General features: G+C 41.0%; 1 protein-coding gene across 2 annotated transcripts; it reads right to left on the reverse strand.

The window, feature by feature from the left end:
• Nucleotides 1-1489: 1489 nt before the first annotated feature.
• Nucleotides 1490-13839, reverse strand: LOC115789062 (guanine nucleotide-binding protein G(q) subunit alpha-like). Of its 2 annotated transcripts, none has more exons than XM_030742246.1 (8): nucleotides 13563-13839; nucleotides 13195-13295; nucleotides 7809-7993; nucleotides 5139-5293; nucleotides 4679-4807; nucleotides 4059-4188; nucleotides 3319-3472; nucleotides 1490-2885 (listed from the first exon to the last, which is right to left on the reverse strand). In XM_030742246.1, exons 3-8 carry the CDS (start codon nucleotides 7953-7955, stop codon nucleotides 2695-2697), a joined length of 906 nt encoding a protein of 301 aa, XP_030598106.1. In that variant the 5' UTR covers nucleotides 7956-7993; nucleotides 13195-13295; nucleotides 13563-13839; the 3' UTR covers nucleotides 1490-2694. The 2 variants fall into 2 exon arrangements, with proteins under 2 accessions (XP_030598106.1, XP_030598105.1); XM_030742245.1 differs by having other exon boundaries at nucleotides 13195-13348.
• Nucleotides 13840-13844: the final 5 nt, after the last annotated feature.

A 13844-nucleotide genomic window follows, 5' to 3' on the forward strand; every position in this document is an offset into this window, starting at 1 on the left:
GAACAGAAAGTTAGTCACTATTTACTTTAAACACAACTAAATGTAATGCCACAGTGTCCTCAAGTACTCCTGGATGTCAGGAATATTGAAGAATATTTCATTTCTTAGCCTTGTGAAACTCTTGGGTTGCTTTTGCAGTACGCTTTGGCTCATTATCCATTTGCACTGTGAAGCAGCGCCGGGTCAGTTTTGCAGGACTTGTCTGAATATGAGCAGAGAGTACAGCTCTGTGCACTTCAGAACGCATCCTGCTGCTTCTATCAGCAGTCACACCGTCAACGAACAAAGTCTAACCTGGCCTTTCCTTTTCTTGAGTGTAAACAGTAATTTGCACCTTGTTGTAAATCCTCTGTGTTTACGTTCATGAAGGAAACTGAACCCCGAGTTGCCCACGAAGCATCCATCAGAGTGTGAATGAGTTTGCGAATGTGAATGTTAGACAAAGTGCTGAGGCCCAGATAAAAGTGTGTGTGACTGGGGCGAGTGAGGCTTGCAATAAAAAGAGCATTGAGTGCTCACCTTGAGTGGGAAGAACCAGTCTATTTACCAATGATGTGCCTACCTCCCTGTGAGTGTTCTTGACTTGGCTGGATGCTGTGAAGTTGTTTTTGTCTTAATCATGGAGATGATGCTGTCATTATGCACTTTAGTTGTCTTTGATCATCTTCCAGACCTTTTGTTGTTGGTGTTGCTGAGTCGGCCGGTGCATTCCTTCCTTTTATGTGCTAGATAGTTGATTTGACTATCTTTCTTATAGTTGTGGTTGTTTTTGTTCCACCCTAATGATGGCCTTCTTCACTTGCATCAACATTTTTTTTTAACCTCATATTGAGAATTCTTGTGAAAAGCCACCAAATAGTTAATGTTCAACACTTGGAATCAACTGCACAGCTTTTGTCTGCTTAATTTGTCATGAAATAACAAGGGAGCAGGCCTCGCCTGGCCATGAAGCTGCTTATCAGTCAATTGTCTGATTGCTTTTGAGCCTCTGAAAATAGGGGACTGTATATAAAAATGGGCGTAATTCCTAAACAGTAAAACCTTTTGTTACCTTTGTTAAACCCCTCCAATTAAAGCTGGTGCTCCTTATATTGGATAATGTTTTTAGGTCAAATGTAGGATGCTGTTCTTTAATTCGGGGTCTGTGTGGGGGTTATATTGACTGCATGTAGAACTGACCACCAAGGATTTGGTGCCCAGCAGCCTCCTCCACTTTTAATCTGTCCTTGCGTCACGTACGACTGCCACATTACTTTCAGCGTCCTCCAAAAATAATGGTTCTTTGCCACACTCTGTATCCCTGCGTACAAGACTAAAAATATGGGCCCACTGCTGTAGGCTCCAGCCAGATGGATGTATCACGGAGGAGGATTTCAGGACTTACACCGCTCCAGATGAGCTCATCAAGCAGCCAAGAAGACAAACACTTGAATGGCAAACCATCAGTGTGCCGGAGCTGATTTGTAAACACAGACAAAGACCGAAAACCTGACATGAACAGACTGTTTATTTATCCAATCACATTTAAAAGACTGCATTAAGATATTGCAGTCAGAGTGAAATACACAATAAATAAAATGGTACAAATTGGACAGTGAAGGGGGTTCTGTGAAGAACAAAGACACGGATACACGCTCGTGAGTTTTTTTCTAATGCGTCAGAGATGATTTAACATTTAACAGTTCTTCCTGTAGCGGTTTCAACACTGACCGTGATGTGAGCAAAAAGAAAGAAAAATAACCGCAGCGGGAGATTACCCAACCATGCAATACGTTCACTATGCCTTCAGATAAATAAAAGGAGAAGTTATAAAAGCTTCTGAGCAAAAGCAAGACATCTACTTAAAAAGCCAAACAGTCTCTGAACTGAAGAAACTCACTATTCATCTGTACAACTGATGCAAGAAATAAATGCAAATATCACTTTGAAATGTGTAGAATTTAAAAAAAAAAGGAATGCCGTGCTCATAAAAAGTGGTTTATCGGTGGCACAGCAGACAAATGTGAGGTGCACAGATTGAAATGAAAGTTGAAACAACACCGCGGGAAAAGGCCAAAAGCCGAGCAGGTGAGGCAAAAGCGCCGGTGCTACAAAGTATCGAGCGTGCGATACTTTGCGATATGGCTGGAATAAAGTCAGTGTGTCATTAGTGTTAATTATGACTCGTTCCCTTTAAGTCAAGGCACAACCTAAGCATTCAGATGCTTCAAATGCTTTTCAGCTTGAAAAACAAACCATGACAAACTTGGATTAGTGACGTGAGGCGCTGCATTGCAGTTAGTCGACATTCACCTCCACAGATTCCCTGAAGCAGAGACCTCGTACATTAGAAGTCCTCTGGGGCTTTTGAGGCCACTGACATACTCCGTTCCCCCTTCTCAATTCATCCATGTGCATTTAAACTGCTCCACAAAACGCCCCGTAAAATTCAGTGCATACTATGACAGACCTCCTCGCCAAGTCACACTTGGAGACATCCACTTTCAAAGAGTGCAGCTAGAAAATGTGAAACACATCAGCAGTAGAGCCATTTGACGACAAGCCCTGTTACTTCTCCATCTCCTGTTTTTGGATTAAAGAGTTCGACAGCAGCGTGAAGCAAACAGAACCACAGAGGAGCTTTCCTGGCCGCCAGCTGTACAGAGCCGATTCAATTACAGCAAAAAATAAAAATAAAATAAAAACGCCGCCGTTTTAAACCAAGTTGTAGGCATTCAGGTGGCTCTGCAAGATGTGGTCCTTCACCGCGCAGAAGACAAACCGAACGTTGTCTGTGTCTGTGGCGCAGGTGAAATGGGAGTAGATGATTTTTTTCTCATCTGGGTTCAGACTGACAAACATTTCTAAGATGAATTGTTTTCCTGCTTGGACATCCTGTGGAGGACCTGGAAGGAGGGAAGAGCACAGGAATATTTCAGTATTTATGTGTTAAAAAAAAAGAAAAAAGTGAAATATCATGGCTGGCTAGTTTACGTGCATATTAATAAAAAAACAGCCATCTGAAATAACAGCTGAAAACATGCTGGTACAGTTGTGTTTAACCACTTGCGTATAGGAGCTAATGTCAGTGAACCATAAAAAGGACTCTGTGTGTGTGTGTGTGTGTGTGTGTGTGTGTGTGTGTGTGTGTGTGTGTGTGTGTGTGTGTGTGTGTGTGTGTGTGTGTGTGTGTTGAATTAAAGCAGAATTTGACTGTCAGAGAAAGTCTGCTATTTGAAAGACAGAGCAAATCAGGAAAATGGATGGACCAAGGTGCTCTTTTAAGCTACAACCATGTTGTATTCAAATGTGTGCTGTGAGTGCACAACTTCCTCTTACCTTCGTACTCCGGGAAGTAGTCAACCAAATGTGAATACATGATTTTTTCCTCAAGTAAGTCTATCTTGTTGAGGAACAAGATGATCGAGGATTCATCAAACCACTCGTAGCTTATGATTGTCTTGAACAAGGCCATGCTTTCTTCCATTCGGTTCTGTGAAGAACAAATGAACAGGAGCAAACACGTGAAACACAACACAGCGCATGTGAAACACAATGACAATCACTGCTCAAGTACAGCAGTACTTCAGCTGTCTGCGTGAGCAAATTCAATTGGCTATAATCTCATCAAGTGAACAGGCCTTGCAAAGAGGTGCCCTTTGTTGGACTAAAGTGACTTTAGAGCTCCCCCTGCAGCTGAACTGTGAGCACTGCCACAAAGGAGGGTTGAGATGAGGTTCATCAATGTGGCCAGAAAGTGAGAGAGAGAGAGAGAGAAGCACAAAGAGAGAGAGAGAGAGAGAGAGAGAGAGAGAAGCACAAAGAGAGAGAGAGAGATAGAGAGAGAGAGAGAGAGAGAGAGAGAGAGAGAAGGCAGGCTGAAGCTGGACTCTGCAGAAATCTAGGTCATCATTTCCACCTAACAGGTTTGGCCTTAAACAAAGAAAACAAAGTCCCTTTGTGTCCTATCCAGCGATTTTTTTTTTTTATCCCAAAGTAAGCTTCTTTCTCTTCCCATGTAGAAAGCAACAATATATACAGAAGCAGATTAGATTGTTATTTTGTAGCCTGCTTCTTACCTCATTGGCAGACTCAGCGAGGACCTGATCATATTCGCTAAGTGCCACCAGGAACATGATGGAAGTGACTTTCTCAAAACAGTGGATCCATTTCCTCCTCTCTGAACGCTGGCCACCCACATCCACCATCCTGCAGTCACAGGTTTAAATCAATGGAAAACAGCTGTTATAAGGCAAGGGCAAGCAGGTGAAAGTATTGCTTGTGTGCTTGCTTTTGCTTATACTTGATAATATTAAGTATCAATAAGGACACGATCCTGGCTGAATGTCATTATTCTTGCAGGTATTTGGTTACCAAAAGGGTTAAAGTTCATCCTGGGGGCATAAAAAAGAATAAAAAGCAGGATGGCAACTCACTGGCAGTGAATGTACCAAAATGATGTATATGGACAGTGGTGCAATCCAACATCGCAAAGACATCGTACTAAGGAAGCAGCTCATTTCTGAGGTTGCAGGTGCAGCTTTTACAGCAGGTTTTTCTTTCTCTCCTTTATTTAATTTTAATGTATCCATATTTATAACATGTCTAATGTTCTCAGCTTGTAGGCAATGCTTGCATTGATTTACACGGGTTTTGTTGTGTTATTTGTGATGGACCCCAAGAAAATAAAAACCCTCACCTGAACACCACGCCCTCCAGGTCAAAGGGGTACTCTATGATACCTGTTGTGGGCACCCTCACTCTCAGGACATCTTGCTGAGTTGGCAGATACCCAGTATCAGAAATTCGATCCAAGTCATCCAGATAGCTAACAGCAGAAGAGGAGGATAATGCAGCATTAAGAAATGAAAATGAAAACTGATGACAGAAAGACCGATGAAGAACCAGGACAGGGACGGAGAGAGGGAAGACATTTATTGTGGAATATTTAAGGCACGGCTGTGTCTGTCTCAGTTACATCACAATGCAGTGAATTATTGAGAATTTAAATGTGATTCTTTTTAAGAATTTTTTCAACAACCTTAAATGGAAAAATGACTAAGATCAGTGTCCTCAGTGCATTAAAAAGACAGTTGGCATATGAATCCCTGGAAACTATTTGACAGCATCTGAGGAGTTATTCATCTGTTTACACTCACTATTTGGCTGAGTCTGAGAGCTGGTATTCCCTCTTCCGATTGTAGCATTCCTTTATTCCCAGGTCACTCCACAGGCTCTTCAAGGCATCAACGTATGGGTTGGTTAATGCTACGAGCTGTTCCACATCGACCTTACTGACGATGGTGGCGTTGGCCTGAGCATCAGAATAACAAGCTGAAATTAACTGCACGACCCAACACTTCCAGAAATAAATAGAGCTCTTTATGGGAAACATCTCTTGCACAACTGTTTTGGCAGCATTATAGCTGATGAAGCTGGAAGGAAGGGGTGATTACTACAGCTACGCAGTTTGTTCAAATATCAAAGATGGAATTCAGAGTTGGATTCAGGCTCAATCATGGACTGAAACTAACATCAACACACAGTCTAAGACAACTTTTTGATAGCAGCCAATGGACTTGAAGAAATGAAGGCTGCCTACATAAGTTTGCTTTTTGCTTGTTTAAACCACTGTCAGCCCACAACTCTGTTACTAAAACGTCATTGCTGCCTCCAACATTCAAAGTGAGCACTTCGACATTCCTACTGCTCAGACTCTGTTTATCCTGGATTCCCGGGTTTGCAATTTAAGGTCTAATGTCTTCTCAGAATTTTTCATCTCAAATTTCCCTTAATGTCCTAATTTGTTTCAGATTAGACATGAGCATTTCCCCTAATGCACACACTCCATCACTACACTGGTAACTCATGCCCACATTTAACCAGAAAGCACTTATTCACGAGCTGAAGTACGAGCTGTAATTTATGGGTGAACTTGTAGATCCTGTTCAGTTTATTCTCAGTTGCTGCTGCCAGAAACATTTAACTGGAAATTTGCCTGGTGGCCTTACTGTGCAAGGTGCTCTTACAGACATTTTTTGCATGTGGGCAGCTTTGTTTGATGCTCCACTGCTAAACATGAGAATCAGAACTTGTCTTTATGTCAGTTTCCATGATCTCTTATATGCCAATTCCAGTGTTAAGAAATATATCCTTACCAAATTACACTGCAACGCTCCAAAAAGGCCAGTAGAATCAGATATCGGTTTGATGAGTCATATATGTTAGAAGCGTAGAAGTCGCTGGAAGGGATTTTCCAGTTTTTTTGGTTTGTTTGTTTTGCCCGGGCTGACTGAACTGCTCCTGCTTCACAATATACTCTCATTCTTTACTTTGGAGAAACGATGGCCCTGTTTTTGTTTGTTTGTTTGAACCTCTTCTTCCCCCTTCAGTCACTGTCCACCTGACAGCAACCAAAAAAATCTCATCAATTCACTAAAAGATTAATCTTGCTTTTTAATTCCACACCGCTAGCGACCAAATTAATTACAAGGAGGTTTTCAGTGCAGCTCCCTCATTGTGACCTATTTCACCACATGACAGCCATCGACCTCCAGCACCCACTCTCCAACCAGTCTGGAAATACACGATCTTCCCTAGCGGCCAAAAGTTGCCGCCCAGTGACTAGGCAAGTGTGACCGAGGCCCTAAATAACCCCGGTCCACAAGAAGTAAGCTAAAAGTAACACTTTTGGCATTACATAAGAAAAAGGCTTTCAGAATGAGAACAAACCCGTGTGTTCGGTCAGTGAATCAAACATTAGGAACAGGACGGAGCTTCGCCAAGTTAAGATGTTCTTCATCATCTGGAAGTAATTCGAAATCACAGGCAAAAAGCTAGTTATTGAGGCAGACTTTTACATGAGCATATAAAGCCCAGTTTACCATTGTTCTCTTGTGTTTTTTATTTGTTTGTTTCAGAGAGGTTGGAAAAAGACTCCAATCTTTGGATGGGTTTTTTGTGTCTAATTATAGATGCTAAGCTACAATTTCAGCATTCAGGGATGAGGTTTAGTGAAGCGTGACTTGATACACTGACTGCCTGAAACCACCACTTGTTAAATTATTCAAACAGACAGTCAATAGTTTATTCAATAGTGAGCAGTAAATATGGATTCTGGACACGAGCCCACTGCACTTTTTTGTGATCAGAGAGACAGTTAGTAAACAGTTGTGTACAGTGAAGTTGATCTGAGGGCACTCCGGCTAGATCAATGCACGCATTCATTTCTGGTATTTCTGGTGTCTTGACCTCACTGACCTAAAGGCTCGCCATGGTTCAATGCTAATAAACGCAAGTTGGCTGCGTACAAACAGTGCCATCCTGTGAGCTTTTACAGAACACCATCAACACTGCAGGAAAGAAAAAATACAGCCCACATGCTGACTCAGACTATCAGTGCCAAAGGTCCGGCCCCACTCTTCTGGACTGCATCCTAACCTGGAGCTTTACCCATTGTAGTCTCTATGTGTGAGCTAGCAAGTTTTTCATCACTGATACGTACCTGCAGTTGGTATGACAAACAGATTCCTGTATGAATAATGGGTAATTCTTGGTTCAGGAATACCAGTTTGTACATGCCTGCAGTGTGACACTGTGTATACTTCAAAAAGACAGCCCACTCCGTAAGTAGACAAAACACTCTGGCAGCAAGAATGCAAAACTAAACACTGTTGCAAATTACCAGAAAGGCTTCACCTTAAGCACACAGTAATACACACTGCAGGGTCTATCAGTAAACCTTCCACATGCTTCTGTGGGACTGTGTGTGATAAAAGCGCTTTCTCAATTGGTCTGAGCAAAGAGGCGAAGAAAGGACACAGGCCTACCTTGTTGTGCTCATACTTGTAGGGGATCTGCAGTGTGTTCATGGCCTGGATCATGGCCTGCATGGCTGTGAAAATGTTCTGGTACACAAGCCTTTTGAAGCCTCTCTTGTCCTCATCAGAGTATCCGCGGCCATGGATGATCCTCATCTGTTTAATGAAAGTGCTCTTACCACTTTCACCAGTTCCTAGCCAACAGGAGATACATAAACAGTTTTATTTATTTTTTTATTAATTTTTTGATTTTTTTTAAAATCCCATCAAAAGACCAACATTACAATGAACCTGTCCTCCTCTTTATACTTTATGACTTCCATATTTTGTGTAAACCCAAAACTTCCCCCCCAAACTGGTTCTTGGTCCACTAAGGACCCACGGGAAATTAATACAGAATGGTGTAGCCCTAATACAGGTGGTATTAAGTTTTACAGTGGACAATGCACAAGAGCCTGAAAATTGTTTCATATAGTCTAACTGGTTTGTATAGTGGTGGAAGAAGTAATAAATTAAGGAAATCTGTCAGCATGACTCATTGGATTAAATTGTAAGAAATAAACGAATAAAATTACAGAAAAAGTTCTTGTAGCTCCTTGATCAGAAAGTTTGTGTTTAAATCACTGATTTTTCTTTTCTTTTTCTTTCTTTCTTTTTTTTTTTTTTTTACTGTGTACCTATTGTGAAAAACAGAAATTTCTACAGTAGAGAATTGATAGTAGATAGTCATTTAATTGTTTATTTATTAATTACTCTGGAGTAGTATGAATGGCACTTACGTGCACTTACATTTTCTAAAGCAGTCCAGTGGGCCAGATTGACATCTTTGCTGGGCTGATTCTGGCCCCCAGGCCTTATGTTTGACACCCCTGATCTAGGTTCTTTACTTAAGTAAAAGCAGTAGTACTACACCATAAAAATATACAACCATATTAAGGATATATAAGGAAAATACTACATGAAAAAAGCTTTTAATTAAAATCCTGCTAAAGCAAAAGTACAAAACACCCTTAAAGTACCTCAAGTATAAGTACTCACTGTACAGAATTCCCATTTTCATTACATGACAGGATCAAAATTGTTCAGGCATAATAACTACATCACTTATATTTTGAAGCTGGAGCTAATTATAATTTATGTACTGAACTTTGGCTTAATGTAAAACAGTAAGGTATAATTTATACTAATATAATAATGTTAGATTTAATCATCTAAATCTGCAAAACAAGCAGCAACTGAGGCTATAAAATGAACAGAGTACATTTAACAATATTAGCCACATATGGAAGGACAGAAATATTTAACTAGCACAGACATGTCAGAACTTGAGTAAACAAACTTACTTACATTCTGCTGCTGATCCTATTCACACTTTCAAACATTTCACAACTATACAGCTTTAAAAGGCTCCGCTGAAGCAGCAGAAGATGATAGAATTAGACTTTAATATGAATAAACGGAGAACTATTTTCAGACCTAGATTCATGTGGTACGCAAGTGAACATGTTGGATCTACAGAAACCACACAAAGCTCAACCTTGGAAGTCTCCAGTCTTTCATTCCACCACTTTTTTGTCCGTTGACCTCCACATTCCTTTTTGGGCTGATTGTGCACCCCGCTGATAAGCTCCTGACTTTTCAACATCAGATCAAAAATTCAGCACTTTCACGGTTTTCTTTCACATCCAAATACCCAGCACTGATTCTCACCAGCATTTTGTGTGCAGTGTAAATTAGTAAATGCTCACGCAGCATGATAATCATTACATCTACCAATGGACTTCATGCTTTACAGCGGTGAGCATGAAAGCATGAAGATGTTACTATTTAGCTCAAGGAGCCACTACACCCGAGCATGTTCTCACTAGCAGCATGGATGTAGACTCTTGCCTTTTGTTAGCAGCATTGGTTGGAGGTCTGTAGGTCAGAGGAATAAACTTTTTAAGGCTACACAGATGCTACACAGAGGGACTGATTTACTGTTAATTATGATCAGGCAATATATCAGGCCTATTTCCTCTCATGTTATCTTGGACTTGCGTCAGATGTTACATTTTGTAATCTCAAAAGAGATATTGCAACATTTCCCCAAGTAGCTGACAATGCAGAAATAACAGCACTCTTTGTCAACAACTCTGTGCACGTATGAAAGCAAAAGTATGCCACTTTAATATGTTATTGTGGAGCACTTAAAGTTATGTGCACCATTCTAATCTCAGGCTGAAATTAGTTTAGGGCAGAGATACACAGCGCTGACTGCTGAAGGCACAAGAGCAGTGATACTTGCAGCATGAGTCAGCTATTTTTAAAAACAGAACAACCAGCTTGACTGCTTTAGACCTTCCATTTAATCACAACATTCATGATGCTTTCCTTTGTCAAATAGTAAAATAAAATGTGGGACTTTATTAGGTCCACTGGTTCAACAATTCATTGACGCAAACATCTAATGAGCCAATCACATGGCAGTGACAGCATTTAGGGATGCAGACATGGTCAAGGCAACCTGGTGAAATTCAAACCGAGAACCAGACTAGAGAACAAAGGGGATTTAAGCGACTTTGAACGTGGCTTGATTTTTGGTTCCAGACGGGCTGCTCTGAGTATTTCTGTTGAATCTGTTGATCTAACGGGACTTTCCCAAACAACCATCGCAAGGGTTTACCGAGAACGCCCCGAAAAAGAAAAAATATCCAGTTAGCGGCAGTTCTCTGGAAGAAAATACCTTGTTGATGCCAGAGGCCAGAAGAGAATGGCCAGACTGTTTCAAGCTGCAAGGAAGGCAACTCAGAGAACCACCCCTTACAACCAGGCATGCAGAAAAGCATCTCTGAACACACAAGGTGTAGAACCTCAAAGCAGATGGGTTACAGCAGCAGAAAACCACAATGGCCCCCCACTTCTGTCACCTAAGAACAGGAAACTGAGCCTACAGTTTGAATGAACTTAACAAAAGACGGGAAAAATGTTACCTGCCCTAATGAGTCTCGATTTCTGGCACAACATTCGGACGGCAGGGTCAGAATTCGGTGTAAAAAACATAAAAGCATTTTGCTGCTGACCATGTCCTTCCTTTTATGACACATTTTCTGATGGCTACTGCCAGCAGGATAGTACACGTCACAGAGCTCAAGTCTGTTACAGGCTGAACGTGTCAATAACCTCGCTGTACTGAAACAGCTTCCACAGTCACCAGATCTCATCCCAATAGGGCACCTTTGGGATCTGGTGGAACAGGAGAGTCACATCTGACAAATCCACAGCAACTGTGCGATGCTATCATGTGAATATGTTTCCAGCACCTTGTTGAATCGTTGCCACAAAGAATTAAGGCAGTTCTGAGGACAGAAGGGGATAGTAGTACCCAGTACAAGCAAGGAGTAACTAAAGAAGTACCTGTTGAGTGTATATGTAGCTTATAACATTTCCGACTTTTAACTATGACTAATCTATTTTTGTACACTTTCATTGTACACTATCATTAAGCACTCATGAGTCCATCAATACTTTTCTTTTAGGTTAAACCTAAAAGACTCCTGTAGTAAAAATCCACACTGGATATTTGGGAGCAGCTGTAAAGATATTGGGAAAGAAAAACTGTAAACCATCAATCATGGAAGCTTGATCGGTAAGCACTCAACACACTTCCATGTATAACTGTTAGTGATAATGTTACTAACATATGTAAATTTGTTATAGTTTGCGCAGAATTATAAGCACAAGCTCAAGAAGCTACAGGCTAACACGCTCATGGCTTTCCAGGAAAAGCTGGAAAAGTGGGTGACGCAAGGCAAAATGTTATTCGTTTCTTAAGAAAAAAACCTGACGAGTCAGTGTTCACATTTCCTGATATGATATTCCACGTACAGTAACAGAAGATTGCTTACTGCTGTGATTGTGAAAAGTGCTGTTATCAGATGAACTGCACTGACCTGCTGATGGACCGTTCTGGAGAACTGGAGGGTGTAGCTCTGTCATTGATCAACTGTTTTCTCTTTACCATGTTTTTTTGGAACACAGCTCTCCTTGCAATTGTGTGTTGTGCCAATAAAGCTTAAACTATGTTAAACTGCGGGGGGGGTTTTTTGTTTGGTTGGTTGGTTTTTTTAGATACAAGGATGTGATCACCTCATGAGAGTAATAATGTTGGTCCAAATTATACAGCAACCACTGATCAGTGTCACCTCAAAACTTGGGGTTTGGTGTATAAAACATAAACCGCCCGAATACTACAGTCAGGCAATATGATGATTTCTCCACAGCACAGACTTCACTTAGTACACACAATATTTCAATCCACATTTCAATGCAAATGTTTAATGCTAGAGTTAAGGGGGAAATGAGTGTCAAATCTGTTTTTTCTCACCCTGGTATGTACTTTAGCTTTCTAATTCTACACGCAAATTCAAATAAACTACATCTAGTAGTATCCAAACTCTTTGCTTGTGAAGTCTTATGAACATTCTGTGCAGTGTAACGCGCCTTTTATGTTTCAGACACAACTAAAAGTAGTTAAAACCCTTACACTGTGAATACCTGTACAGTTCGCCTGTATTGTAACCACCTTTGTGTTGTCTACACTTCACCTCACCTCACAGAGAATACTATGCACATGTCCTATGATATGTTCTCATTAGTGAATGGCATAAGGCCAACCCATCTGTTACCCCATTAAAATTTCTCTTGCATTCTTGAATCTGTATTTGTTATTTCGTGTTTGATTCATGCTTGGATGTCTAAATTTCCTTCACTATCAATGAAGTATTTATTATTTTAAATAAATAATAGTGAGAAAAGACTAAAAATATATATACAAATCTAATAATATAATGCACAGTAAAAAGACAAATTTTTGATGCAGAAAGTGTTCCACCAATTCTTTACCTTCTACTTACAGAAAATCTTGAAATCAGAATTAGTAATTGAGTACTTTTATAATCCTGCCGCGTACTCCACTGTTTATAATTTGCCTCCGTTCAGCCACAAATGAATCATAACATACTCCAGAGCGCTTAATCATGTTTCCATCTATGTTTTGAGGGGTCAGATTGATGCAGACAGGAACAGCTTAACATTTTTCTTCCACCGCGTTACACAAATTTAACACTCGCTACTTTGTGTGTCAACATTATAAATAGAAATATTCAACATATGAAGCTGTTATGTGATAGTTATGTAATATTCAAAAAGAAAATCAGCTCCAACTCGACCAATTTTAGAAATCAAATGATACGAAACGTAAGATACAAAGAGCCTCTTGAAGAGGCCACCTAAACATTTTTGGTGGGTTTGATGTTTTAATGGGATGCTGCTTCTTCAGTGGAAGTCCTGAAAACTTCTTCCACCTCCGGCCTATCATAGAGCTGTTAAAGAAAGACCGTATCATGTCCCTTACCGAGCAAAAGGAGCTTATATTCCCGTCGGGAATCCCTCTTGTCCCGGCGGAGCTGCCTCTCAATCTCATCGTTGATCCTGCGAGCCTCTTTGGCCTCCGGGCTGAGGCAGCAAGCCCCCACGGAGCTCAAAATCATTACTGGTTACAACTTCACCTTCCAAGGTAAACACACACACATAATGGTTGTTCATACAGCAACCCCCCGTCCCCCCCACCCGTCCCCCCTTCCCGTGTATCCTTGGGTCACATCGCACGATTTAAGTCCACAAAAAAACCCTACAACAAGCTGCAACAACTACTCCCCTGAGCTGGAAACGAAAGATTTAGCAAAATTAAGGAAGTAAAGTAGTTGTTCTCGAGGTAGTTACCTTATTCCTCTCCACGAAAGGGGAAATTAACTTTGCGCAACAAGTTCAGCAGAATGCAACAGCGACTCTGGCAGCTGAGCTCCGGGCGTGGTGGGCTGAATATGGCGCAGTTTTGATTTCAAAGCGCAACAAAAATGACAGAAAGATATTAAAAATCATTAAAATGAAAGATTATCCATCCACCTTATCCTTCTGTGAGCGCAGTCCGGCTTGTCCCCCCCCCTCCTCCACATCTCTGCGCCATGTGAAAGAGGGCTGTGCTGTGATGGGAAGCCGTGTGGG

The sequence above is a fragment of the Archocentrus centrarchus genome, chromosome 12 (assembly GCF_007364275.1).
Source record: "Archocentrus centrarchus isolate MPI-CPG fArcCen1 chromosome 12, fArcCen1, whole genome shotgun sequence".
NCBI lineage: Eukaryota > Metazoa > Chordata > Actinopteri > Cichliformes > Cichlidae > Archocentrus > Archocentrus centrarchus.

What these genes read in the sequence shown, in the direction of transcription:
- LOC115789062 (XM_030742245.1), bottom strand. Translation starts at nt 13,330, where the DNA reads ATGATTTTGAGCTCCGTGGGGGCTTGCTGCCTCAGCCCGGAGGCCAAA. An exon ending in CTCTCAGACTCAGCCAAATA is followed by an intron (nt 4,808 to 5,138) that starts GTGAGTGTAAAC and finishes TTCTGCTGTTAG; the next exon opens with CTATCTGGATGACTTGGATC. An exon ending in CTACTTCCCGGAGTACGAAG is followed by an intron (nt 2,886 to 3,318) that starts GTAAGAGGAAGT and finishes CCCTCCTTCCAG; the next exon opens with GTCCTCCACAGGATGTCCAA.